General features: G+C 49.8%; 1 protein-coding gene and 1 pseudogene across 2 annotated transcripts in view; one reads left to right on the top strand and one right to left on the bottom strand.

Annotated features, from left to right (window-relative positions):
• The window catches only part of RCOR1 (REST corepressor 1), a 114,573-nt gene extending 106,051 nt beyond the window's left edge, over positions 1 to 8,522 (bottom strand). The window contains exons 1-2 of the mRNA XM_081230344.1: positions 7,984 to 8,522; positions 7,841 to 7,900 (exon numbers count right to left, since the gene is read on the bottom strand). Of these exons, the coding sequence (XP_081086470.1) occupies positions 7,841 to 7,900; positions 7,984 to 8,281 (358 nt within the window). The 5' untranslated portion in view covers positions 8,282 to 8,522. The remainder of the gene's footprint in view (positions 1 to 7,840; positions 7,901 to 7,983) is intronic.
• A 14,807-nt stretch (positions 8,523 to 23,329) lies between these two features.
• On the top strand, positions 23,330 to 23,763 carry LOC308614352 (small ribosomal subunit protein eS17-like; annotated as a pseudogene). The gene has a single exon. The product of its transcript is annotated as a small ribosomal subunit protein eS17-like (transcript).
• The last annotated feature ends 3,404 nt before the right edge of the window (positions 23,764 to 27,167 follow it).

Genomic DNA, 27,167 nt, shown 5'->3' with positions numbered 1-27,167 from the left:
GCTCCTAAGTGTTTTTTCTTAAAGAGGATTTCTGGCTGGCTCTCCCTGAAATACACTAGATTGAAATCTGACAGCAACTTACACTTAATGGGATCTTGGTGTTTTTCCTTTCTTAGTGACATATAAAATAACGGTGCTTCGGACAACGGCTGGCATCTTAGAATGGGTTACCTTGGGCAAGTTACTAGGTTGAACCATAACAATAAGCCTCTCCATGCCTCTGTTTCCTCATATGGAAAATGGTGATAACAACTTTATCTGATATGACTGTTTTGATCGTTGTGTTAAATCATTAATAGGTATAAAGTGTTCAAACCAGTCTGGCACACAGCCAGCACTACACTAACCTGGCACTGACAGATCATTCCTTCAAGGGTCTTCTATTAGCTGCACCTCCCCATCCACACACTCGCCCACTCCCTTATAATCAGTGACAAACCCGTAAGACAGCTGAATTTGGCTTTAGTTCACAGCACGTTAACCTGTTATAGGAAACTAACTGACCATCGTGGAAACTAAAGCTGTAACTTTAACCTCTAACTGGTATGCTGTTATAACTAGATGCTGGACAGAAATTAAATCAGAGCTTTTCAAGTCATCTGGTACTGAAATTTAGGTCAATCGGTTAATAATCAGTACACCAAATGAACTGAATAAAGTTGAAACATAACAAAAAAAGATGTGTCAATTCTCAGCAACATTCATCTTAGAAACCAGGAGTCCTAGTGACAATTATTATAGGAGCTATGTACCAAGTCCAGTCTCTGAGCAGAAACATATCCAACCAGGGATACATTTTTATTCCTTCCTGAGAAGAAACTCAATCAACCCCCATACTAGAGAGAAAACAAAAAACTCTACATATGTAACCCTAATAAAGGATCAGTATCCAAATATATAAAGAACTCCCACAAATCAGTAAGAAAAAGAACACCCTACAGAAAAAGAGCAAAAGGTATATTCACAGAAGGAAACCAAGTAGCCAAAAAAACATATAAAAGCACACTTAACCTCACCAGTAATTTAGAAAAATGCCAACATAAACCACAAAAAAACAGTACTGCAAAAAGTTAATAAACCTAACACTTTAGTGAAAATTGGGTGAAGGAAAGGAATTTTCTGTGCCTGTTAGTGGCAGTGTATTTGTTTGGAAAACATCAAAGCAAATGAATATGCACAAATAATTCCATTTACAAAAAGACTTTGACAATAATGAAACATACTGTTTTCACACATAAGTACGTACTGAAGTACAAAAACACACATGGGCATTCTGCCGGCCTTGAGTGTGTGCCACTCAGATCTCCCTTCAAGAGAGAAAGAGCTGAGAGAAGTGTAATTAGCTGACAGCCCCAGCTGCCCAGCACCTTTGGGGTCCACTGCAGCATTCATACCAACGCCAGGCCAATGACTGAACACAGCCGGCATTCTAGGGCAGGCCCTTTCCTGCCCAATGCACTCTAACAAACAGTCTGTGCTCTGGCTGCACTGCAATCTTAGGCTCCTGGATCCAATAATCAATCATCCTTCCTCCTGTTTTCCTTCACAGGTGTCACACCTGCACCCATTCTGAAGGCTGTGCCACCTAACCTTCTTCCTCTCCTCCCTGTCATCACAGGCATTTACCCCTATGACACTCTTGCACGTCTAATTCTATCTTGGCATCTGCTTCATAAAGGATGCAAACTATCACAGGGATAACAAAAATCAACTTCCAATTAGTGAAGGCAGGAGTGGAAGAATTAGCCTCTACCTGTACCTGAAGCAAGTATGTCCTAATTTCAACAGTGTTTAATCACAGTGGTGGGCATGTAACTGTAGATATTATTTTCTTTTTTATTTGAATGGGTTTTTAAAATAACTCTATCTTTACAATTCTATCCTACCTTATGATAATTTGCAAAGACATTCCAACATCTAATCACTATTTAATCACTTCAATTTTAGAAATTTAACTCTTACTCCTGGTTCTAAAATCATGCAGCCGTATTACCGTTCCCAATTATTGTATGCAGTAACAATGCTCTAAAACATTAAGAGTTTTAAGTTTGGCTTCATTGGCCTCAAGTCTACCTGGAGATACGTTTAATGACCGAAAGACAAATACAAGTCACTTTGTCTCCGCAGGCCTTACTTTCCTCATCTAGAACACAGGAAGGCCGGACTGGGCGGACACTACCATTTTCTCTCTCATTACTCCAAGGTAGGGAAAATCCAGAAATTTCAAAGAATTATCTCTACTGTGCGATTTTTACTAAGATCACCATCTTTAAAGAATTTGACTAATTTGAAAAAAATAGGAGTTTTAGGGTTTACTGTCAACATTTCATTTAAATGACATTTTAATGTTATTTTCAAATGTCTCAAAAATTTTAGCAAAACACCTTTTGTCACCTTAAACCATTCTATTTTTTAAATACTTTTTTTTAAAATCAACAGAAAACATAAAGCTCAACCAGAAGACAGATATATGTATTAGAAGAATTTCCATAACACAAAACAGAAGAAATTGTTAAATTACAACTATTACCCCTTATCATTTCTAGGGTCACAAATATTTTCCATAATTGCTATTTAAAGCTGTAGGAATTAACTCACTCCAAATCACTGAATCAGCATTCAATCCCCAATTCCTACCTTATTCAGACTTTTACTGTGTTGCTACAGAGACTCCCTCCACAAAAGGCACTTCCAGTTCCGTTTTAAATATAAAAACCAATACAAGCCTTATTTCTTACTTTTACATTATGCATGGAACCTCTAAAGAAAGGCTCAGAAGTGAGGGCTAAATTACAAATTAATTACAACAATCTATATAGCAGAGAGTAAAATATAAAAAGTAAAATAAACTGGGGGAGAATACAGTAACTTGGATAGACTTTAATGTTTCATCTCCAAAGACTAAGAAGTTAGTTGCAACTAAATTGCCCCATATAACTTTATGACACCAAGGAAAATAGCTTTTTAAGAGTAAGCCTAAATTTCTTCAGTACCAATGACTTTCAACACTGCTTTTAAAACTCTGCTCTGATCAGCCTCAACCAGCTAACCTTTGAATCACACTCATCACCCACGGAAGGGAACATTGTGGCAGAAGAACCTCACCTCGAAAACACTAATCTCAAAGACAAGAACTTGAAAGTTTAGAGCAAAAACTCCCTAACTCAGAACACAGTTAATGTGTACTTCACTTTGGCCGAGGGATGGATTCAAGGTTTCTTTTGTACTATCCAGAAACTTGATCTGAACAGGTTTACCTATTCTCTCTGGATCTCAGTGTACTTTTCTGCTATAAATGTAGAAATGTCTTGGACTAGTTCTCCCTCTTCCAGGAAAGAATATTTACCTAAATTGCAGCAGGTAACTTAAAAGTAATCATCTTCAACTATCTCAGTGCACGCACGATTCCCATTCAAATCTACGGCTTCGTTATAATTCAGTCTTACCTCTGCAGTAAAGCAGGCAATGCGGGGGACCACTGCTTGGCAACTGAAGTCCCACAATGATAATTAGAATAAGATAGCAGACAATGTTTACTTAACACTCACTGTGTGCCAAGCACTGCGCTGGACATTTTACATGTATTAGCTCAGTTAATTTCTTCTCTTGAGGAAGAAGTTCCACTACCCTTACTTCACAGATGAAAGCAAAAATAAAGTAACTTGCCGAGGGGCAACACACATTTGTCAAGAGGCACTGCCAAGATCTGAACTTGGGTTTGACGATTCTCATAGCCCAAGCTCTCACAGTCTACTCTGTACTGCTTCTGAAAGAAGCCAGAAATTAAAAAGATGACTGTAACTGACATAATCACAGGCCACAAGTGAGGGAAAGAACCCTGATTCATAATGGAGGAATGAGGCTCCTGAGATACAATGACCAGCTTGACCTTAAACCACCTTCTTAACCACAGAGACGGGGTATTCAACCTCCCGACAACCAGTTAAGTGTCTCCTACTTCACTACATCATGAAGGTGATCGCTCACAGGATTTATCATTACCCTGACCTCTCATTTGGGTAAACGCTACCTCAAAGTACGTCTACATCACAAAGCATTCACTGTAACTTATGAATGTTGGGGTATCTTTAAAATTGATTTTTACAATGAAACTAACGCATAGCCAATGTGCTCAAAGAGGAACATAGAACCACCAGTAAGAAGAAATGAAAAGCAGGTCAAGACACCCTGTTCAGAAAAATTATTCCACATTAAAGCATAACACATTTTATTAATACAAGACAACTCTGAAGTGACCGTTGAGCCAATGACAACCACAAACTTTCTAATCTGATTAAATATACTGGATTCAATGTTCCAAATACAGGGTGCATGTTTAAAGGGCTATTACCTCAAAAATATTTACCATTGACATTTCCTCTTCCATAAGAGTCTTAGTTTTACTATTAGTGAACTGTGATACTGAAAACCAGCACAGATAGAAGCTGACAGTAATAACACATGCTGAGACTCCCCTGGTGACACAGTGGTTAAGAATCCGCCTGCCAATGCAGGGGACACGGGTTCAAGCCCTGGTCCAGGAAGATCTCACACGCCGCGGGGCAACTAAGCCTGTGCGCCACAACTACTGAGCCCACATGCTGCGACTACTGAAGCCCATGCGCTTAAATGTAGCCTGTGCTCTGCAACAAGAGAAGCCACCGCAGTGAGTCGCCCCCACTCACCGCAACTAAAGAAAGCCTGCATGCAGCAACAAAGACCCAACACAGACAAAAATAAATAAATTAAAAAAAAAATAAAAAATAAAAATAAATAAAAGAAACCAAAGACGACTCAGCATACACTATGGCACTGAGTATGGAAAGACAGTCTGGACCCCATATGAGAACAAAGACTAAGTTAAAGATACGGAACTGCATTCTGGCCTTGTTTTTAAATCTAACGGATAAAACTTGTTCCATCATTATGAACACAGATGTTATGTTAACTACCAAGTTCTGATCCAGTAATCCGGTTTGGGTCTGAATTAGATAACAAGAACTGAATCAGCACTTTAGGATGGCGGTGCTCTATCCACGTCACTCACTACTTGTGAGGGATGACAGAAATGAATCTTCTTTGGGCCATACACGGAGTATCAGGTGGATCTAGTTTCAACCATTCGCTTTTAAAGCTCAATAGGGTCAAGTTGGGATACTGTGGGTAAATAAAATCTGACCTTAAAAAAAATTAAAATCAACTTCTTCCACTCATACATCTTTACAGAGATAGTTTTTTTAAAAAGCAGTTTCCTGATGAGTTTCACACTTACCGGTCTGTTCAAATTTGTAAAAATAAATAAACAAACAAACAAACATTCAAAACTCAGGCAGGGGGAAAACAAAAACCAGTAACAATCACAATCTCAATTCCATATTATTCCTAACTTGTACTCATGGAAGGAAACTGTCTTAAGTCTAAAGACTGAAAAAAATTTTTTTTGCCATGAAACAAAATTGGTGTATCATTTCTATTCCAAAATGGAAGTCTCCCTGTCCCTTAGATTTTTAAAAATTAATTAATTAATTAATTAATTATATATTTGGCTGCGTTGGGTCTTTGTTGCAGTGCACCGGCTTCTCATTGCAATGGCTTCTCTTGCTGCAGAGCACGGGCTCTAGGTGCGAGGGCTCCAGCAGTTGTGGCTCACAGGCTCTAGAGCACAGGCTCAGTAGTTGCGGTGCACGGGCTTAGCTGCTCCACAGCATGTGGGATCTTCCTGGACCAGGGCTCAAACCCATGTCCCCTGCATTGGCAGGCGGATTCTTACCCACTGCACCACCAGGGAAGCCCCGTCCCTTAGGTTTTAAGTTAAATGAGAACACACCTAAAAAAATAAATCAGTAGGAAACAGTAAAGTCCTACAATTTCCAGCCATACCTAGGAATTCGTCCCACTGCTCAGATTGGCAAAACACAGTTTCAAATTATTTCATACCAGTTAGATTCCTTTCCAGATTAAAACAAACACAAAATGGGAAATGTTAATGCCAAGACCCAATCAACTGGCAGTAAGACCATGCAGCAAAACATTTATAGCGTTTTACTTTTGAGAATGGCAGGTCTCTAGCAAATTTATGCTTGCATCTATTCCATCAAAACTGCAAGGACAGCTCAAAATATGATGCTACTACATGTGCTGTTTCAAAGAGAACAACTCCAAAGAAACCAGGCTCATTCCTAACAAAGCTGGGCTGGACGTCAATACTTAGAAGAATGTCAGAGTTCTAATTCCTGCTGTCACCATCAAATATGCCCTTTTCTTCACTCACATCCCACATATTTAAATAAAGCTTTCAAAACGAATATAAACAAAATGTACCAAAAAACTGACCAACTTACTAAAACTAAAAGATATATACAAGTTGATTCTTTTAAATATGTGGGGGAAACTTGGTGACAAGCTTTGCTTTATGTTCTGTGTATTAAAACAAAGATGGACTTGACCTACAAAATGAAGATAGGGTCAACTGTAACCAAAAAACAGTATGCTTCCCCTGGTGGCCAACCATGGAATGGAGAAGGCATGCACAGAAGAGAAAAAGCCTCGTCTCGGAGTCCCATCCTGTCACTCTTATAAATGAGAAGTGACTACCAAAAAAGGAAGACGCGGGGGAAGGGGAAACTATCAAAAAGACTAACATAAGTTAAAAGGAATACAAACCTGGGCGGTAGACTACTTATACTTTAAGAGATTTAAATCATCAACAGACTAAAATGTAGAAGGCAAATACGGGAAAGGTCATTTATTTCCAGAGTGCCCAAGAGCTCACTAAGGGATCCCTATGTATTTTCACTTCAAACAGCACCCAGAGTTTCATACCTAAATAACAGCTTAAGAGCAATCGCCTTTTTCAAGGGCTAGATCCTTGCAATTTTCTGCAGTCTTGTTTCCAAGGAAAAGCATTTATGCATTTATCTTCTCAAACTCGTGGTATAACCTACATAGAGAACCTTCAGTTCTAAAGCCCTCCAACCAGGAGGACTGTTAACTCCAGTTCCACAAGGTTCTCTTTTGAGTTTTATTTCTGAAAGAAAACCCACGTCCTTTCAAACATTTTCCATGCCAACAATCTTTTAAAGATAATCTTATACGGAGACAGGCTAGAATCTCACTGACGAATTCCTTTGTCTGGTTGGATTTTTCTGGTACTTTAAATCTGCTTCCACACAGAAGAGCAGCAAGAGTAGCAAATGTTCCAAGCTAGGGGGTAGGGATTTCTTGGAGGCGGACATCATTTGTTAGGCTAAAGCTTCTGAAGGTTCTAATCTTTCACAACCCGTTCCTTAAAAAAAAAGGGGGGGGGGGAATACACACACATTTACAAATAGGTCCTAAAATCAAACTGCCACCAGCCAGTCTCTCTTCCCCGGGCAGGCGCCCTCTGGTAAGCACACTTCTTTTATTAACTGGTTTTGGGAGATCTCAAGACAGGAGGGGAGTCGGGGGCAGGAAGGAGCCCAGGGGCCGGCAGGACGAGGAAAGGGCATGCGGGGCAACCCTCCGCCGGGGAGAAACGGGTCCGAGGACGTCCCAAGCCCGGGCGCTCGCAGGACGCTAACTCTCCGGCGCGGTCGCCCCTGCACGGCCCCGGCGCGGCTCGTGCCGACCCGGGGACGCCGGAGACCCCGGGCCAGGTGGCCAGGTGTGGCAGCGCGCTGCCGCCTCCAATCCGACCCGCCGCGGCGACCGGGGCCTCCCCGGGGTCAGGCACAGCGGCAGGACACCCTTGCGCGGGTGTCTCCCCGCGGACAGCGGGACCCACACAGGCAAAAAGAAAGTTGTCCGAGGCCGTCCGCCCCCTCGGGTCGCCGGCCGGCCGGGCCGGGGCGCTACTCACCGGGGTCGAAGTCAGGCACCACCGCCTGGTACTGGGGTCCGACCCGCATGCCGCCGCCACCTGCGGGGAAGCAGAGAGGAGGTCAGCGGGCGGGCGGGCGAGCGGGCGAGCGGGCGGGGGCGGCGCGGGCGGCTGCCACTTACCGTGCTCCTCGTCGCTGGACGAGCCCGAGCTGCCTTCCTCCCAGGAGTTGCTGCTGCTGTTGCCATTGGGCGCCGCCGCCGCCAAACTTTTATTCTGCCCATTATTGGGGGCGGCGGCGGCCGAGGCGGAGGCGGAGGTGGCCGAGGAGGCGGCGGCGGCCGAGGAGGCGGCGGCGGCGGCGGAGGCGGCCGAGGCGGCGGCGGAGGCGGCGGCGGCCGAGGCGGCCGCGTTGGCCGCGTTGTTCCTCCCTCTCCGCTTCCCTGAGACCTCGGGGCCCTTCTCCACCATGGCCGGCATCGGCGGGGGCCCGGGCCGGGCGAAAGTGGCGGGGACCCGCGGCTCCGGAGGAGGGGGCGCCGGGCCGGGGGAGGGGGTGAGAGCGGGCGCGGAGGCGGGCGGGCGCGGCCGGAGCTCGCGGGCGCGAGTTGGAGCTGGGGCGGCCCTAGCGGGCGGAGAGCAAAGCCGCTTCAAGCCCCCAGCACCGTGCCGAGCGTAACTTTCGCTCTCATCGCCGCCCGCACTTCACTGGCACTAACTACTCCAGGAGCAGCGAGCGGGAGGGGAGGGGGGCGGGGCCTGGGCGAGCGGGGGAAGCCGCGCGCAGCCCAACCCAGCGCGGGGTGGCTCCGCCCTCGGCGTGCTCCCATTGGCTCTTGTGGGATTTGGACGGCGAGCGGCAGCCAGATTGGCTCCGCGTACCAGTCTGTCCAAGGGGCCGGGGCGGGAGAGCGGGGACGGGGAGGCTCCGGGCTTCCGTTGGTCAGGTTCGGTTGACGCGTATCGCCCGCTGTACGTGGTTTGAGGTTTGCAATCTCTCTACGCCCCATGATCCATCTCTCTAGGCAATAGCGAGGAGTTAGCTGTCCTCCCCGCCCCCTCCTTCTGCCGGCCCCCCTTCACCTGCGCGCACCCCCCGCGGCCTCTGCCCCCACGTTCCCCGAAGGGCTCCACTGAGGATCCCATCGGTTTCAAAAAGTAAAATATACGCGACACGAGAACAGAAATTGAATGCAAGGTTGGGACTACTTTCCCCCTCGCGCGGAGGATTACATCTCACAGTTTGAATGGGTTCTATACAAAGAGGGGAAACTAATTGGAAGAAACTAATTGCGCCCCCACCTTTCCCAAGGGATTTGGGGGTTAGCGCCGGGGGAACCTTGGTGCAGGGGACAGGGTTCCCAGGTGACAGTCACCCTCGGAGTAGAAGAAAGCAGTGTAGGAGCTCAGGGGGTTTAGTAGAGCTTTCTGCTAATTTGGTGGGGAGAGGTTGGAATTCGCCGCGATTGCCCGAGTTTCGGGGCGCGCCGCGCCTGCGAGGCCGGAGGAGAGGGGCCTCTGCCCCTGCCCGGTCGCAGAGTCGGGGCGCGGGGTCCCTGCCGTCCCGGATGGCCGTTTGGAGAGCTCTGAAGGAGCCGAATTGCCACAGGGGGAGGGGAGCACTTAAAAATGGGGTGGGGGACTTACAGAAATGGGCTGGGGTCCGGGAAGGGTAAAGAGGAAGAAGCTATTTTCATCCCAAGCCTTTGGTAGGGGAGGAGGGTCAACTTCCTCCGAGGCAAGAGCCACTTTTCCGGATCTGCTGCCTGCCCTGCCTCCCCCACTCCACCCCGGGCACCCAGTGAGGGAGAGCTCGTGCCAGCCCGAAACATCCTTGCCCCGGAGAGTGACCACCGGCCGACACGGGGCTGCTTTTATAGCTGGGGGTGGGGGGAGAGATGGGAGAGTGTGTGACTCCCCTGGAGGTCTGTATCTGCCCCACCCCCACCGATCCGCCCCAAACAACACGCTCTTCGTACATAATCAGGAATAATCAGGAGGGGAGAGAAGGTCTATAAATGAAATATATATATATATATATATATATATATATATATATTTTTAATGCAGCGGGTGGCTATTTTTCTTTTAAGTTACTTCAAACCTGAGCTTAATATGGGGACAGTTTACACCAGCTCTGGTTATAAATAGCTACAGGGAGAAATCTAAAGTTTTATGGTTTTAAAGCCTGAATAAATAAACAGGATGTTCTCCACGTTTTTTGCAGCATAAGCCATCATTATTACTTCAGTGAAGTGACCATGTTCAATTCTTCCTGAATGAACTGTAAGAAAAAGCGCTGGGAGCCCTCCCCATGGAGGAGAACTGCCCCCGCCAAGTTCAGGGTCGCTCCTGAATTCCCCTTAAAAGGACGCTCATCTCCTAGGACAGCCCAGGTAGCGCAGGTGTGTGCCCTGGGATACTCCCCAACAGCTGGCCTGGGTAGGATGCAGACAGCAAAGCCAAGGGTTAGGAACCAGAGGTGGCATTCCCTGGGCTAAACCACCTGGCCGAGGGCTGTGACTCATCTAGAGGTGAGCACTGTGCGAGGAATGAGGTTAAAAGCACTCTGCCCTGCTCGCTTAGTGTCTATGAAGTTATACCACAAGACTCTGGATAGATTAGCCTACAAGGGCACAAAGGTGATATTGAGTCATTTTTTAGAGCAGCAGGAATGGCACAGCACATGGGGTCACCAGCACCACCTACCAAACCCCAAGGTTGGAGCTACTTCCTGGCTGGGTTATAACAATGGGTGCATCACTGGACCTTCCAGCCATTCACTCTTTTCAACAAATATTAACACCTAACATGTGCCAGGCCCCGTTCTATTTTGACGCCAAAGCCACACATGCCATACTGGCCTTGACCCTCTCAGCTTCCTTGTCTGTAAAACACAGATAATAGTAACTACCTCCTGGCCTGGTGGATTTTTTACAGATTCCATCTCTCCAGCCCCTCTTCTTCCACCATAGGGAACCCCTCAACCTGAAGGAAACCCCCTTTCCTGCCCCTGCCTATTGTTTGGGGTGGGGGAAGGTGGCCCACACACAACCCTTTTGATTGGGAATTTGTGACCTCAGAACTTCAAACTGGCACTCCATCGAGTCAGCAGCCCCACCATGTTTTTCGGTGACACTCTCCCACCCTCTGAGTCTAAGAGTTCACACCTTCTCTCCTCTCCTCACACTCCCCACAGCCCGTTCTGCCCTCACTCCCAGCCAGTGACCTCACCTCATTCTTCAGTGGGAAAAACTGAATCCATCAGATGGGCTCTCATCTTCCAGTCCCCAAACTGACACATCTGCCTGCCTGGCACCCCCCTCCCCCTCAGTCTCTCCCACCCCAATCTTGATCTCAGGCACCCACCTCCAGCTGCCCTCCCCTTGCTGCTCTCCTGTACCATCAGCCTCTCTCTCTCTTTCCCCTTGGCTAGCATTTTCCCAAAAAAGGGGGAAAAACTCTCCCTTGCTCCCAAGCCCCTTTCCGCCTCCTTCCCATTTCTCTACTCCCACGACAGAAGACAGAAAACTCCAAAGACGTGTCCATACGTGCCTTCCCCACTCCCTCCCTTCCCAGTCTCTCCTCACCCCACCCGAGCAGGGCTGTGTGCCTACTCCTACCTATTGCTAAGGTCACCCACAAGCTCCCAGCTGCCCGATCCAGCGGTCACTTCCTGGACTTCCTGGAACACTGCCCTTCTCAGCAGCACCTGAGACGCCTGAGTCCGCCACTCCTCCCTCTGGAAATTCCCTCTCTTGTCTGGACCTTGGTTCCCCTCCTACTTCACAGACCGCTCCCCCTCAGTCAGTCCCCTGTGCAGCTTCCACCCTCTCCTTCCAACCTATTGTCGTTGGGGTTCCTCCTGGGCCCCCTTCTCTGTGCCTGATGCATAGTAGGCACTCATTAACTGCAGAGTGAGAAATAATGAAAGGGAACACAGGCTGCCGTGGGTGCACAGGGCAGGAGCCAGTCCTAGTGGGGGGAAGGTTCCTGGCACAGGTGAGGTCTGACCAAGACAACATGAAATATGCCCTATAAGGGGGACCTTTGGTTTTGTCAGCCCAGCATCTCCCAAGTGTCTACTCATCCGCAACATCCTCCTCCCGGTGGTTAGCTTGGGGCTTCCCCATCTCTAACCGGCACGTGACCCAGGCCTGGCCAATCAGAGCACCCCAGACCTCTGGCTACAGTGATTGGCCCCGCAAGGGCACATGACCTAGCCAGGCCAATCAAGGGTCTTTCTGGAACTTTTTCCTGGAACTCTCAGGAAGGAAGGGATCTCTCTCTCTCTCTCTGAAATCAGGACCTAGGGATCTAAAGCCTAGAACCTCCAAAGCAGGGCCGGGGATGGGGCAGGCAGGACAGGCCGCACCGGGGCTGGAAGCTGGAGGAGGCGTTTGTGCCCCGGGGGCTCGCTTGCCCACCCCAGTGCAGGGCCTGTTCCAGGGAGCCCTTCTTACCCCACCAGTCTGTGGAAAAAGGCCGGTTGAGTCCTGATAGGATCTTTTGACCTCTCCCCACTGTCCAAACCGCATAAGCCAGGCCTGAAATCCTGGCTTTTTAAATAGAGCGATTGGACTTTCTGTTACAACTCAAAGAATCCTGGATGTTACGAATAATTAGGCATTAATCCTGTGCAGAACGAGAGAAAGCAGACGCTGGCAGAGAAATAGCACCTTCCTGTCCCCTGTGAAAGGCTTAAAGATAATAGCTAATATCTTCAGGGTGTAACTGTGCCTGGTTGTGCTCTCTGTGTAGAAATCGTCAGCGCTTTTAATCCACCCAGTACTCCCACTGGGTGTACATGGTTATGACCGGCTCATCCGGGCCTTGTAGGTAGGGTAACTGAGGCACCACGAGGTGAAGTTTCCGCCTGAACCGTGTGACCCCACTCACCGGCAGGCCTCAGCCACATAGCCGTGTGGCCGCGGGCCTCACCAGAGACCTAAGAATGTTGGGAGGACCAGGGATGAGGATGTGGGCAGAATGCCTTGTCTGATTCTACACGTAGTGTTTATAATTCTTATTGCTGCTTTTTTTTGTTTCTTTTAGTATTATTGTTAGATGGCTTGTTAGAAAATTCTGCCAGGCAAGGAATAGCTTCCCCAAAGCTGGACCAGGCAGAAGGCAGGGCGTGGGCTGGCAGGAAAACAGCCAGAAGCCAGTCCTGGGAGGGTTCATTTCCCCCCCCCCAAGGCTCTTCAGAAACTGAGACTGGGCAGGAATTTTAGCCATCCTAGGAGTTCTTTTTCTTTTTACTTTTTTTTTTTTTGGCTGCATTGGGTCTTCATTGCGGTGTGCGGGCTTCTCATCACGGTGGCTTCTCTTGTTGTGGAGCTCGGGCTCTAGGTGCGTGGGCTTCAGTAGTTGGGGCTCGCAGACTTAGTTGCTCTGCGGCATGTGGGATCTTCCGGGACCAGGGCTCAAATCCGTGTCCCCTGCACTGGCAAGTGGATACTTCACCACTGCGCCACCAGGGAGGTCCCATCCTAGGAGTTCTTAACCTCCAGTCTGTGGATAGATTTCAGGGGTACCATGAACCTGGGAGGGTAGTTACAGGTTTATTTAAATGAAACTTTAACTGAAATCTAGTATTTTCTTCACTTGTGAATGTAGGTGGTATTAGCAATGGCTGGGACGATGGCACCCCTAGAAATCATGACACTGTCTCATCACGTGACATGTTGGGAGAGATCTCAGAACAGCGTGTACAGTCGTCTCCAAAATTACAGAAGATATTAGACCTGCGGCCAGATCTTGTTAGTTAATGTGTTAATAACCAAAGAAAAAAACTCAGAATGGATTGTATGCCTAACTGTAAGAGCTAAAACTATAAAACTCTTAGGAGAAAACACAGGAGTAAGCCTTCACTTCGCAAGGAGTGACCCCGAGTAGGCAAAGCCTTCTTAAATACAATTTCAAGAGCATAAGGAACAAAAGGAAAAAAGTAGATAAATTGGACTTCATCAAAATTTTAATTTGTTTTTTTTTTTTGCAAATGATACCATCAGTAAAGTTAAAAACAGTCCACAAAGTGGGAGACAATATTTGCAAAACATGCCTGGTAAAGGACTTTATCTAGAACATGTAAAGAATTCTCACAACTCAATAATAAAAGATGAATAAAATGGGTAAAGTATCTGAATAAACATTTCTCCAAAGAAAGTATACAAATTGCTAATAAGCACATGAAAAGTTGCCCAACATTAGCCACCAGGTAAATGAATATCAAAACTACAGTGAGATACCACTAGGTATCCTAGCCCACTATGATAACTATAATAAAAAACAGTGGTAATAACAAGTATTGGGGAAGATGTGGAAACGTTGAAACCTTCATACACTGCTGGTGTGAAATGATGCAGCTGCTTTGAAAAACAGTCTGGCAGTTCCTCAAAAAGTTAAAAATATAGTAACTATATGACCCAGCAATCCAACTTTTAGATATGTAACCAAAAGAATGAAAACATATACCCACACAAAAACTTGTGCACAGGGCTTCCCTGGTGGCGCAGTGGTTGGGGGTCTGCCTGCCGATGGACAGGACACGGGTTTGTGCCCCGATCTGGGAAGATCCCACATGCCGCGGAGCGGCTGGGCCCATGAGCCATGGCCGCTGAGCCTGCGCGTCCGGAGCCTGTGCTCCGCAACGGGAGAGGCCACAACAGTGAGAGGCCCATGTACAGCAAAAAACAAACAAACAAGCAAAAAACAAACAAACAACAAACAAAAAAAACTTGTGCACAAATGCTCATAGTGGTGTTACTCACAATAGCCAAAAAGTGGAAAAAACTTAATGTCCATCAACTGATGAATGGATAAACAAAATGTGGTCTATCCATAAGATGGAATATTTTTTTAACTTCATTTTTTAATTAATTTATTTTTTTGGCCGTGTCGCGGCTTGCAGGATCTTAGTTCCCCAACCAGGGATCAAACCTGTGCCCCCTGCGGTAGAAGCGCAGAGTCCTAACCACTGGACAGCCAGGGAGTTCCCTCATAAGATGGAATATTATTCAACCATAAAAAGGAAAAGAATACTGACATGTGCTACAACATGGATAAGCCTTGAAAACATTATGTTAAATGAAAGAAGCCAGTCACAAAAGAGCACATACTATATGATTCCACTGATATAAAATGTCCAGGGCTTCCCTGGTGGCGCAGTGGTTGAGAGTCCGCCTGCCGATGCAGGGGACACGGGTGCGTGCCCCGGTCCAGGAAGATCCCATATGCCGCGGAGCACTAGGCCCGTGAGCCATGGCCGCTGAGCCTGCGCTTCCGGAGCCTGTGCTCCACAACTGGAGAGGCCACAACAGTGAGAGGCCTGTGGTCACAACAGTGAGAAGCCCACGTATCGCAAAAAAAAAAAAAAAAAAAAAATGTCCGGAGTTGGCAAATGAATAGAGACAGAAAGAAAATTTTTGGCAGCCAGGGTCTGGGAGAGGAGGGCACTAGGCAGTGACTGCTGATGGGAATGGGGTTTCTTTTTGATGTGAGGAAATGTTCTAAAATTGATGGTAGTGCTGGTTGTACAACTCTGTGAATATACTAAAAACCATTGAATTACACACTTTAAATGGGTACATTGTATGGTATATGAATTCTGTTTCAATAAAACTATTTTCATTAAAGCCTCCCTGCTGGGCCTGGAGATCTCAGGTCCGGCTCTCCACACCGGCCTCCTCGGGTGCTGCGGATGAAGTTCTGACTTTGCCCCGATGCCAGGGCCAGCAATGGTGACTACAGGGAGGCCACCTGAGGCTCCTGTCTCACAGGTCCCTGCTCGGTCAGGTCCCCGTTGTGCATTATGGCAGCCCCAAGTCAAGTCTTGCAGCCTCGACCTCCACGTTACAATGAGTCAGAGGCCAAGCCACAGCCTGTCTTCAGGGTGGGACTTGGGAGTGGAAGTATCAGGCCCAGGCCCTTCCTGCCCAGTTCCCCACCCCCCCACCGCTCTTTCTTTAAGTACCTTTAGGAATGTTTCACTCTTTATCTAAGAGCCCTCCCCAACAGAATTTGGGAGATGGCCACAGGCCTGGGATAAGTGTGGGGCCTCCGAGGGTGACCCCCTCAAGGGGCTACAGGCTTGTGAGAGGACCAGCTGAGACAGCGCTTAGCCCCAGGCCTACAGGTGGCTGAGAGAGGTCTCCTCGCTAGAGCCCAGTGGCCCTCCAGCCCTAGGTCTGTCTCAAGTTTCCACACTTTGGGGACCCCTCCCTTCCCGGGGTTGCCCCAGGCATGCTGCTCCCACCAGGCCACGTGGTCCTCTCCTTCATGTCTCAGCTCACAGGTCACCTCCTCCAGGGAGCCCTTCTGACTTCCCTGACCACCTGAGGCCCCTGTCTCAGCCCAGGTCCCTGAGATCCTCCTTCCTGGGACCGATCACAATTATAATGGTCTATGTGTGGCACTGTCTTTCTCTCCCTCTAGAAAGTAAGCTCCATGAGGCTACTCTGTGGTCTGTGAGCCTCACGCACAGCAGGGCTCATTAAATCACCACTGCTGACTGTCATGGGGTCAGGCTGGGACATTTAAACAAGACCTGAGTCAGAGCGTAAACATCGCTGGGCAGTAAATGCTGAGCATAGCACTGGCTTCCCAGGTAGCCCCGTGGCTGGCAGATGCCGGCTTTCAGGCTGCCGCATGGCTGCACTCACACATTCAGACCCTCAGAGAGAGGAGTGCTCCTTCTCTCATCTAGAACCTGCCTTCCAGCATGTGGTTTCCTGTCCGAGGAGCCACCCCTTATCTGCAAGAGCGACAGTGGGAGTAGGACCCCCTCCTCCCTTCACCCCACAGGATGCTGTGTCCGAAACAGGCAAACCTGCTAAAGCCCCCCTGAGACAGACAGACACACAGACAGGGGAGACAGATGGCCCTGGCAGTTGGCGTGGGAGCGCGTAATCCTGGAGCCAGGTCACTGCCACAGGAGCTGCAGGGGGCCTTCTCCTGGGCAGGGTGGGGGGTAACTGGGCTGTTCCTCCTCCCCTCCGTGCTTGAATGTCGGACACCATCCCTTCACCCCAGAACAGCCAAGCATATCCTTGAAGCGTGGACTGGATCCTGCCCTTCCCGGCTCACAACCCACAGGGCTTCCTGCTGAGGATAAAATTCAAAGCCCCCTCAGAGGGATCCAGGCCCCCAGGGACGCATCTCCCTCCCCGCCTTCCACTCCCAGCCTCTGCCTCACCTCCTCGGGGACTTTGCACAGGCTGTTCCTGGCCTGGAGCACCTCTCCCCACCTGACTCAGCCATCACCTGCTCGGAGAGCCTTCCCACCTCCAGCGCCCCCCCGCCTCCCCCTGCAGCGCCCCCCGGCCTCCCCCCGCAGCGCCCTCTCAGCCTTATCTCAATGACAGTTGTGGCCCTTTCTTCTGGTTTGCTGTTGCTCACCCAATAGACTCCACCTTGGCACCAGGACATGTCTGTCTGTCCTGCTCACAGTGCACTCCAGCCCTAGCTGGTGCCTGGCCTAGAGGAAAATACACCTCAGGGTCCCCCTCACGGTGCGCACGTGGGGTGGGGGCGTGCCGGGCATGATGGAGGCGAAGGGGGGGCCCGGTGAAGGCCACCTGGCCGCTTGCGACAAGGACTGCCGTGGCCCGAGGGCAGGGCTCAGCCAAAGCCCCTCCTCGGTCTTCCCACCGTCTCACCAGCCTTCCTCCCTACGGCCTGAGCATGTCTTTTTTTTTTCTTAATTTTTTTAATTATTATTTTTTTTCCAGCCATGCCACGCGGCTTGTGGGATCTTAGTTCTCCAACCAGGGATGGAACCCGGGCCCTCAGCAGTGAGAGCGCGGAGTCCCAACCACTTGACCGCCAGGGAATTCCCCCAACATCTGTCTTGCCGGCGTCCGTTCCCTCACTGGCCTAGAACACGTGGGGCCTCCGTAAAGGTGAGGGGTTCTGATGAGTGGCCCAAGAGGATGGCATCCTTTTAGGTGGGGGCACAACACGAATAACATCAGGGTCCTTTTAGCAAATGCCTGCCATTTGCAGAGCCAGTGGAGGAATCAGGCAGACCTGGGCCAGCCCTGCTCCGTCTCCTGGACGTGGCCTCCGCACATTCAGCCTCCGTGCCCCTGCTTCCACTCTGAGGAGCGCTGAAGCCTGTCTCCAAGGGCTGCTTCAAAAATCTCAGAAATCCTTAGAAGGAATGGAAAGATGGTTGGTGGAGCCCATTTGTTCACCAAACCCCACCAAAATGAAAACGAAGGGACAAAAACAACAGCAAAATCTTGGAAGCTGAAAATCAGATGGCAGAGTGGTCACTGACTTCACCCACCAGATAGAGCTGGTACCAAATCCAGCTGTGGAGAAATCTGAGGAGTCACCCCAGACTATGCAAATCCCCAAAGCCTTCCTGTCCACACTGTGGGCACCAGGCCCGCCCCCTCTGCCCAGTGGGAAGTGGGCTCACTACTTCCTGGTGTATTTAAGGGTCCTCCTGGCAACCCGATGATGTAGGGTGGCAGACTGTGCAACTCAAGTTCGCAGAGCTGGCCAAGGATGGAGGGACCCAGCCAAAGAAAGGGATGAACTGTGTATGGACCCAGCCACAAAGTGCATGAGCCTGAAAACAACATGCTAAGCGAAAGAAACCGGCCCCCAAAGGTCACGCGGTGCCTGATTCCATTTCTATGAAATACAGAATAGTCCATAGAGACAGCAGATTTGGGTTGTCAGGTGCTGGGGGAGGAGGGAACAGGAGTGGCTCTTTATGGGGACGGGGTTTCCTGTCGGTTCTGCAACAGATACTAGAGACGGTTGCACAACACGGCGAATGTACTTAACAACCGCTCAGCTATACAAGCCAAAATGGCAAAAGTGATACATTTTATGTTATGTGTATTTTCACACACACACACAGGAGAACTGAGGGACCAAAGTTGGAGCCCAGGACTTCCCTGGCGGTCCAGTGGTTAAGACTCCGCACTCCCAAGGCAGGAGGCACGGGTTTGATCCCTGGTCGGGGAACTAAGATCCCACATGCCATGGAGCAACTAAGCCCGTGCACCACAACTACTGAGCCTGTGCTTCAGAGCCCGTGAGCCACAACTACTGAAGGCCGCAAGCCACAACTACTGAGCCTGCGCTTCAGAGCCCATGAGCCACAACTACTGAGCCCACGCGCCACAACTACTGAGCCCACGCAACTAGAGCCCATGCTCTGCAACAAGAGAAACCACTGCAATAAGAAGCCCGCGCACCACAGCGAAGAGTAGCTCCCGCTCGCCGCAACTAGAGAAAGCCCGCACGCAGCAACGAAGACCCAACACAGCCAAAAATAAATAAATAAAATAAATTTTAAAAAAATACTTTAAAAAATTTAAAAAAAACAGAAACCAGGGCTTCCCTGGTGGCGCAGTGGTTGAGAGTCCGCCTGCTGATGCAGGGGACACGGGTTTGTGTCCCGGTCCGGGAAGATCCCACATGCCACGGAGCAGCTGGGCCCGTGAGCCATGGCTGCTGAGCCTGCGCGTCTGGAGCCTGTGCTCCGCAATAGGAGAGGCCACAACAGTGAGAGGCCCGCGTACCGCAAACAAAACAAAACAAAACAAAACAAAACAGAAACCAGATCACATTATTCCCCTGCTTTAAACCCTCCATTGGCTCCCATCTTACTCGGAAAGGAAACAAAGGCTTTCCAGTGGTTCCTAAGGCCCTACCCAAGCAGGCCCCCAGTGACCTCTTGGACCCTGTCTTGTCATCTGGCCTCCTCTGTGTCACCAACTGGCTCTAGCCCCACTACCCTTCCTGCTGATCCTCGAACAAACCAAGCACACCCAGACCTCAGGCCCTTTGCACCTGCTATTCTCTGTGCCAGGAATGCTCTTCACCTAAAGACCCCCTCGGCTCACTCCTCATCTCCTTCAGATCTGACCACTCTTTTGAAACAGGCCACCCTCCACCCAACACACTTTTTCGTTTGCACGTGTCACCAGCTCGCATATTTTACGGATTTGTACTGTCTGTCTCCCCCTTAGGATGGCAACCTCTTGAGGACAAGGATTTCTGTGTGCTTTGTTCACTCTTTTTTCTCCAGAACCTAGAGCAGTGCATGGCACACGGTGGGCTTCCATGAACATCTGATAAATGAATGAACCGCTTTAGGGTGAGGACACAGGGCCCAGAGGGGCAGAGTGATGCACCTGTGGCCGGCAGCTCCAGGGTTTCCTCCAGGCCTCTCTCCGGAGCTCCCCGATCCTTCCAGCTCTCCGTGCTTGTTATTTTTGTTAGTATCCACTCGTATTCAAGACGCAGTGTTCTCACAGCATCTTCTTGCTGAGAAGGCAAATATTCAAAAATACTTTGACAATGACATTCTCCACTTCCCCAAGGCTGTGTGAGATGCCAGAAATGATGGGACTAATTAGCGGCACTGACTCCCCACACATCCTGGCATCTGTGTCTCCCGGGGAGAGGGCACGGTGGCCAAGACTCTCTGGGCACTGCACATGGGCCAGGGCAGAGGGCAGCGAGGCCTTGAACCTGGGCTAGGACTGGCTCCACCTCTGGCAGCCCAAGGGCCCCTGAGCCCATCCTGGGCCTCTCTGGCCTCAGTTTCCCCATCTGTAAAACGAGAGGGCTTTTGCCTCAGGTTCAGGTCCAGATGCTACCTGCTGCAGGACGCTGCACTGCCCCCATCCTAGAGCGCAGGGCCCACGTGCCACGTGCCAGTGCCAGTGAGGTCTAAGCGGTTCTTTCTGAACAATCTCAGAGACCTGAGCCCCTCTCACTCAAGCCCACTCTCAGCCTCTTTCACTCTTTGGCCATGCCACACGGCTTGCAGGATTTTAGTTCCTTGACCAGAGATTGAACCCGGGCCCCAGCACTGAAAGTGCTGAGTCTTAACCACTGGACTGCCAGGGAATTCCCATCAGCCTCCTTCCCTCTTCAGGTTAGCTCCACACATCTTGAGTGTCCCTCCATGCCGGCTGCTAGGGACACAGCAACATGTTCCCGCATCAAGGTCAGCTCTGTCCCGGTCCCAGTCCCCTTGAGACCAGGCTTTATTTGACCCTTGCGGCAACCCCAGGAGGCCTCCAGCACAGGGCTTATTGCTCCCATTTGACAGATGTGCAAAATGAGGCCCTGAGAGAGCAAGTGACTTGTTCCAGACCCCACAGGAAGCTGGGTGGGTAGAAGCACACCTGGAACACGGGCCTTCTGACTGCTGGTTCAGGACTCTCATCTGGACACCTCTGAGAAGTGTCAAGAGGGAGCCTCAAAATCTGGGAGGGGCCCCCTATTCTCAATCACAGACAGACGGACCCAAGCTCAGCTCACAGACTCCACCAGGATCCGGGGCCGCAGAGAATGGCCAGAGGGGCTGGAACTGGCCAGGACCGAGGTGGGAGCTAGGTCACCCCAAACATCAATTTCATCAAGCCACTCCTCTGCTAAAGAACCTTCCATGACTCCCACTGCTGAGCGCACCAAGCCTACCTCCCTAGCATCACCCTAAAGCCCCACATGTGTCCCTTGTCGCCCCCCACCCAGCTGCAGCAGACCAGTCATCAGGTTCCTCCAGGTCCCAAACTCACCCTCACCTCGGCACCTTTGCTGGGGCGGGGATCCCCACGTGGAGCTCCCCCCACCAACCTGGTCCCCTTTCCTTCCCTCCTCAGCAGCCCTTACTCCATGCCAGCTCTCCCTCCCGTGGTCCTGGAGATCAGAATTCAGGAGGACAAGGTCCCCACCCTCCAGAAGCTCAGGGCCTAGTTGGGGAAGCAAATATGTCTATGAAACATCAGAATACGACGAGGCAATGGCATCTTGGGAGTGAAGGAGCCAACAGGGATGGCAGCTCCTGATTCTACCGGGGGCCAAGAGAGGCCACAGGGTTCCCCAACCGAGAAGAGCCGGAAGGACCCTCCCAGCAGGAGGAACAGCCTGTGCAAAGGCCCCCGGGAGTGAAAGAATATGATTTTTTCCTGGAAAACCACCCACCGTTTCCCAAGCCCAGGTTCTGCATGGAGATGTGAGGGCAGACGAGGCCTGGGCACGTGAGGGAGCTTGAGTGCCGGGTGACGGTGTCGGGCTGGAGCCTCTAGGGTAGGAGTGAGCAGACTACCACCTGCGGGCCCCAGCTAGCCCAGCCCACCGCTGGCTTCTGTACAGCCCATGAGCTGTGAATGCTTTCACTTTTGTGAACGGTTGAAAAAAATCGAAAGAAAAAGACTACACTGTGTGTGTGTGACACAGAAAGTTAGATGAAATTCCAGGTTCAGTGTCTATAAATAACATTTTATTGGAACACAGCCACACCCACTTGTTTACATAATACCTGGGGCTGCTTTTCACTACAACAGCGGCATTGACTAGTCGGTTCACAGGGCCTGCCAAGCCTAAACTATTGTCTATCTGATGCTTTCCAAAAAGTCTGCCCACCTCTGCTCTAGGAAGTGGCAGTGGTTCCCAAAGGGGATTCCAGGGAACACTCATCCCATGAGATGCTCTGGGAGAATAGGGTTCCCCAGGTGAGTAAATCTGGCCTACTCTGCCTGCTGCATCCCACTCCCTCCAGAGAGGGACAGTGAGCAATAGTACAGTAAAGGCACTGAGAAGTCCTGCAGGAAAGAACCTTATTTAACTGCGATGCGTCATTAGAGCTGTTCACAGAGATTTGAATCCTCTCCTTCCACGCCCATGGGAAGACTGCACATCTCCTTGGAGGTAGGCATGGCTGGGTGGCTCACTTTGCCTCTGAGATGCAAGTGGAAGTGACATGCATTCTCTCTGAGTGGGAGCTTTATGAGTCCGTGGGTGACTTAGCAGTTCCTCCTCCTCTTCCCCCTGCCGTGGCGATCAGTGTAGCTCCATCAGCCTGGGCCCTGGAGTGAGAAGACTTGGAAAAGAGACGCTGCCAGCCCATGATGGACATGAAACAAGAGCAAGAAAATGTCCCTTGCTGTGTTGTGCCACTAACAAATGGACAGGGGTGGAGGGGCATATGGGAAAGCTCTACCTTCCACTCAGCCGGGTTGTGAACCTAAACAATAAAGTCTAATTTAAAACAACTGGGCAGAGCATATGATCCAGCAATCCCACTCCTGGGCATATATCTGGAGAAAACTCTAAGTCGAAAAGATACATGCACCCCAATATTCACAGCAGCACTATTCACAGTAGCCAGGACATGGAAGCAACCTAAATGTTCATCAACAGACGAATTGATAAAGAAGATGTGGTACATATATACGATGGAATACTACTCAGCCATAAAAGAGAATGAAATAATGCCACTTGCAGCAACATGGATGGACCTGGAGATTATCATAGTAAGTGAAGTAAGCCAAACAGAGAAAGACAAATATCATATGGTATCACTTATATGCGGAATCTAAAATATGATACAAATGAACTTATTCACAAAACAGAAACAGACTCACAGACTTAGAAAACAAACGTATGGTTACCAAAGGGGAAAGCGGGGGAGGGATAAATTAGGAGTTTGGGATTAACAGATACAAACTACTGTATATAAAATAAACACTCTTTTACCAAGGACCTGCCAACATGAGCCACGTTTGCACCAAAACTGTGAAGAAGGCGGCCTGGGTCATCATTGAGAAGTACTACACTCATCTGGGCAGCGACTTCCGTACCAACAAGCACGTGTGCGAGGATATCATCTTTATTCCCAGCAAGACGCTCCACAACAAGATAGCAGGCTATGTCTGATGAAGCAGCTTCAGAGGGGCCCAGTGAGAGGTATCTCCATCAAGCTGCAGGAGGAGAGAGAGAGAAGAGGTAATTACGTGCCTGAGGTCTCAGCCCTGGATCAGGAGATCACTGAAGTAGATCCTGACATTAAGGAAATGCTGAAGCCGTTGGACTTTGGCAGTCTGTCCAACCTGCAGGTCACTCAGCCTCCAGCTGGGGTGAATTTCAAAGCGCTGTGTGGAGCCATTTGACTCTTCCTGCTGTGCTGTAATATCTTCAATAAACCTCAGACAACAACAACAACAAGAAAAACATAAACAACAAGGTCCTTCTGTACAGCACAGGGAACTATAATATCCTGTAATAAACCATAATGGAAAAGAATATGAAAAGTAATATATATACATATATATCTGAATCACTTTGCTGTACACCAGAAACTAACACAACAGTGTAAATCAACGATACTTCAATAAAAATTTTTAAAAATTTAACATGGGGCAGACGACCTGAATAGACATTTCTCCAAAGAAGCTACGTAAATGGCCAAGAAACACATCCAAACATGCGCATCACTATTAGTCATGAGAGGAATGCAAGTCAAAACCACAGTGAGGGGCTTCCCTGGGGGCGCAGTGGTTGAGAGCCCACCTGCCGATGCAGGGGACACGGGTTCGTGCCCCGGTCCGGGAGGATCCCACATGCCGCGGAGCGGCTGGGCCCGTGAGCCATGGCCGCTGAGCCTGCGCGTCCGGAGCCTGTGCTCCGCAACGGGAGAGGCCACGACGGTGAGAGGCCCGTGTATCGCAAAAAAAAAAAAAAAACCACAGTGAGATCCCACACCCAGAAGGTAGACAATCACAAGTGTTGGTGAGCATGTGTGGAAACTGGAACCTCACGCCCTGCTGGTGGGAATGTGAAATGGTGCAGTCACTGTGAAAAGCATTCTGGCAGTTCCTCAAAATGTTAAACATAGAGTTACCATAAGACCCAGAAATCCCATTTCTAGGTCTATGCCCCAGAGAAATGAAAACTTATGTCCACACAAAAACTTGTACACAAATGCTCATAGCTCATAGCAGCATTACTGTATTCATCATAGCTAAAAAGTAGAATCAACTTAATGTCCATCAACTGATGAATGGATGAACAAAATGCGGTCTATCCAGGGACTTCCCTGGTGGCTCAGTGGTTAAGAATCCACCTGCCAATGCAGGGGACACGGGTTCGAGCCCTGGTCTGGGAGCATCCCACAGGCTGTGGAGCAACTAAGCCCACGAGCCACAACTACTAAGCCCACGAGCCACAACTACTGAGCCTGCACGCCTAGAGCCCCTGCTCCACAACAAGAGAAGCCACCGCAATGAGAAGCCCACGCACCGCAGGGAAGAGTCGCCCCCACCCGCTGCAACTAGAGAAAGCCCGCGTGCAGCAACGAAGACCCAACCCAGCCAAAAATAAATACATAAATTTATTAAAAAAAAAAAAAGAGGGCTTCCCTGGTGGCGCAGTGGTTGAGAATCTGCCTGCCAACGCAGGGGACACGGGTTCGAGCCCTGGTCTGGGAAGATCCCACATGCCGTGGAGCGACTAGCCCCGTGAGCCACAAGTGCTGAGCCTGCGCGCCTGGAGCCTGTGCTCCGCAATGAGAGGCCGCGATAGTGAGAGGCCCGCGCACCGCGATGAGGAGTGGCCCCCACTTGCCGCAACTAGAGAAAGCCCTCACACAGAAACGAAGACCCAACACAGCCATAAATAAATGAATAAATAAATAAATAAATTAAAAAAAAAAAAAAAAAAAAAAAAAAAAAAAGAATCCACCCTCCAAGGACACATGGGTTCAATCCCTGGTGGGGGAACTAAGATCCCACGGGGCAACTAAGCCTGTGCGCCACAACTACTGAGTCCGTGCGCCACAACTAGAGAGAAGCCTGCACACCGCAGTGAAAGATCCCGTGTGCCGCAACTAAGACCTGAGGCGGCCAAATAAATAAATAAATATTTTTAAAAATGTGGTCTATCCATAAGATGGAATAGTATTCGACCATTAAAAGAAATTAAGTACACCATGGATTAACCTTGAAAACATTATGGTAAGTAAATTAGTCACAAAATGCCACATATAAGATTCCACTTATACGAAGCATCCAGAATAGATAATGCTATAGAGGCAGAAGGATTAGTGGTTGCCAGGAACTGGGGGGAAGTGGGTTAATGGAGATGGATTTCTAATGAGTGCAAGGTTTCTTTTGGGGGAGATGAAAATGTTCTATAATTGTTTGTGGTGATGGTTACACAACTCTGTGAATACACTAACTGAATTGTACATTTCAGATGGGGAGTTTTATGGCATCTCAATAAACCTTTTATTTTTAAAAAATCTGTAGGCAATTAAAAAAAACAAAAGATTCTGGGGTCGTTTGTTACTATCACATACTCTAGCCCTTCCCTTATGATATAACTCAGAAAGAGGAAGTGACTTGCCCAGACCTCATGGCTAGTGGGCAGCGGGGCTGGCCACCCACCACCTGCCTCAGTCCCCTGGCTATGGAATGGGAACTGTGATCTTGGTGGGTCCCAGGTCCTGGGTCGCCTGGTGGTCTGAGAGAGCTCTAGGGTGACTACAGGGGCAGCCCCCCTCTATTCCACCTGTCCCACCCCGGAGGACACCTGTGGCTTCCTAGAGAGACTGCCTGGCAGGTGCTATGCAGGGGGCGGCTGGATCCCCAAATATAATTGCAGCCAAGACAGAACCCGGTGATTTCCCATTTCTGGACACAGAGGCACTCTTCTCTCGGGCCCAGTGTGGGCCTGAGGGAATCACAGCCACGTGCAGAGCCCCTTCGCAGGCAGTTTCCCTAGGGCTGCAGTACTCACGGGACAGGTGGGCCCACCTCTTAGGTGGCTCCAATCCCAAGTACACGCCTCATTCGTTCATTCATTCATGGAGGGTCTGCTCTGTGCCGTCCTGAGCTGGGTACTGGGGCCAGCACTGCATCAGCCCAACAGTCCCCTTGTCCTGGAGGCCATTACACCACTCACCTGGTCCCCACCAGACCCTCCAGTCCAGCCCCCAGTTACACGACCACGGCCCACCCCAGCTCCAAACGTTTGACGACTCCCAGCCACTTCCAAGCAAAAGGCAAGCTCCTCAGGCTGGCATTTGAGGCCCTTCGTGGTCTGGTCCCTTCCAGCCTCTCCCATCACCTGAGTGCCCGGGGCTCCTGAAAAAGGAACCTGATCCCAAATTGTTCCCAGAATGGCCCCTGCCTGATCCCATCCCTCCTTCTGGTTCATTGCGTTCCCTCGCCCAGAGCGCCCTTCCCTAGCCTGTCCGGTGGGTCCAAGTCTCTGCTGCTGGACGATGGGTAGGAGGGGGAGGGGCAGCAGAGCGGCCCCTGGCTCTGGCTCTGGCTGGGGGAGGGTGTATGGAGATCAGGGAGGTGGCAGCCAAGGCTCCCCTCATGGGAGTCAGCCCCGCTGAGCTCTTGCCTCCATGGATTAACCCACTGGCTCCCGCGACGCTGTCATCTGTCATCGTCCTCTTCGTGCACAGGAGCAGTCTGAAGCCCAGAGGGAGAAGTGACCTGATCCTCGTCACGTGGGTGAGAAAGTGTCAGAACAGGGACTTGAAGCCAAGGAGCCAGACCCTCTGAATCTCAGTTCCACCCTCCCCCACCTAAGGGAGTCA

This window comes from Mesoplodon bidens (genome assembly GCF_964165515.1).
Source record: "Mesoplodon bidens genome assembly, chromosome: 3".
NCBI classification, from domain to species: Eukaryota; Metazoa; Chordata; class Mammalia; order Artiodactyla; family Ziphiidae; genus Mesoplodon; species Mesoplodon bidens.
Note: the sequence above shows the minus strand (reverse complement) of the source record. Positions and strands in the feature narration are given on the sequence as shown.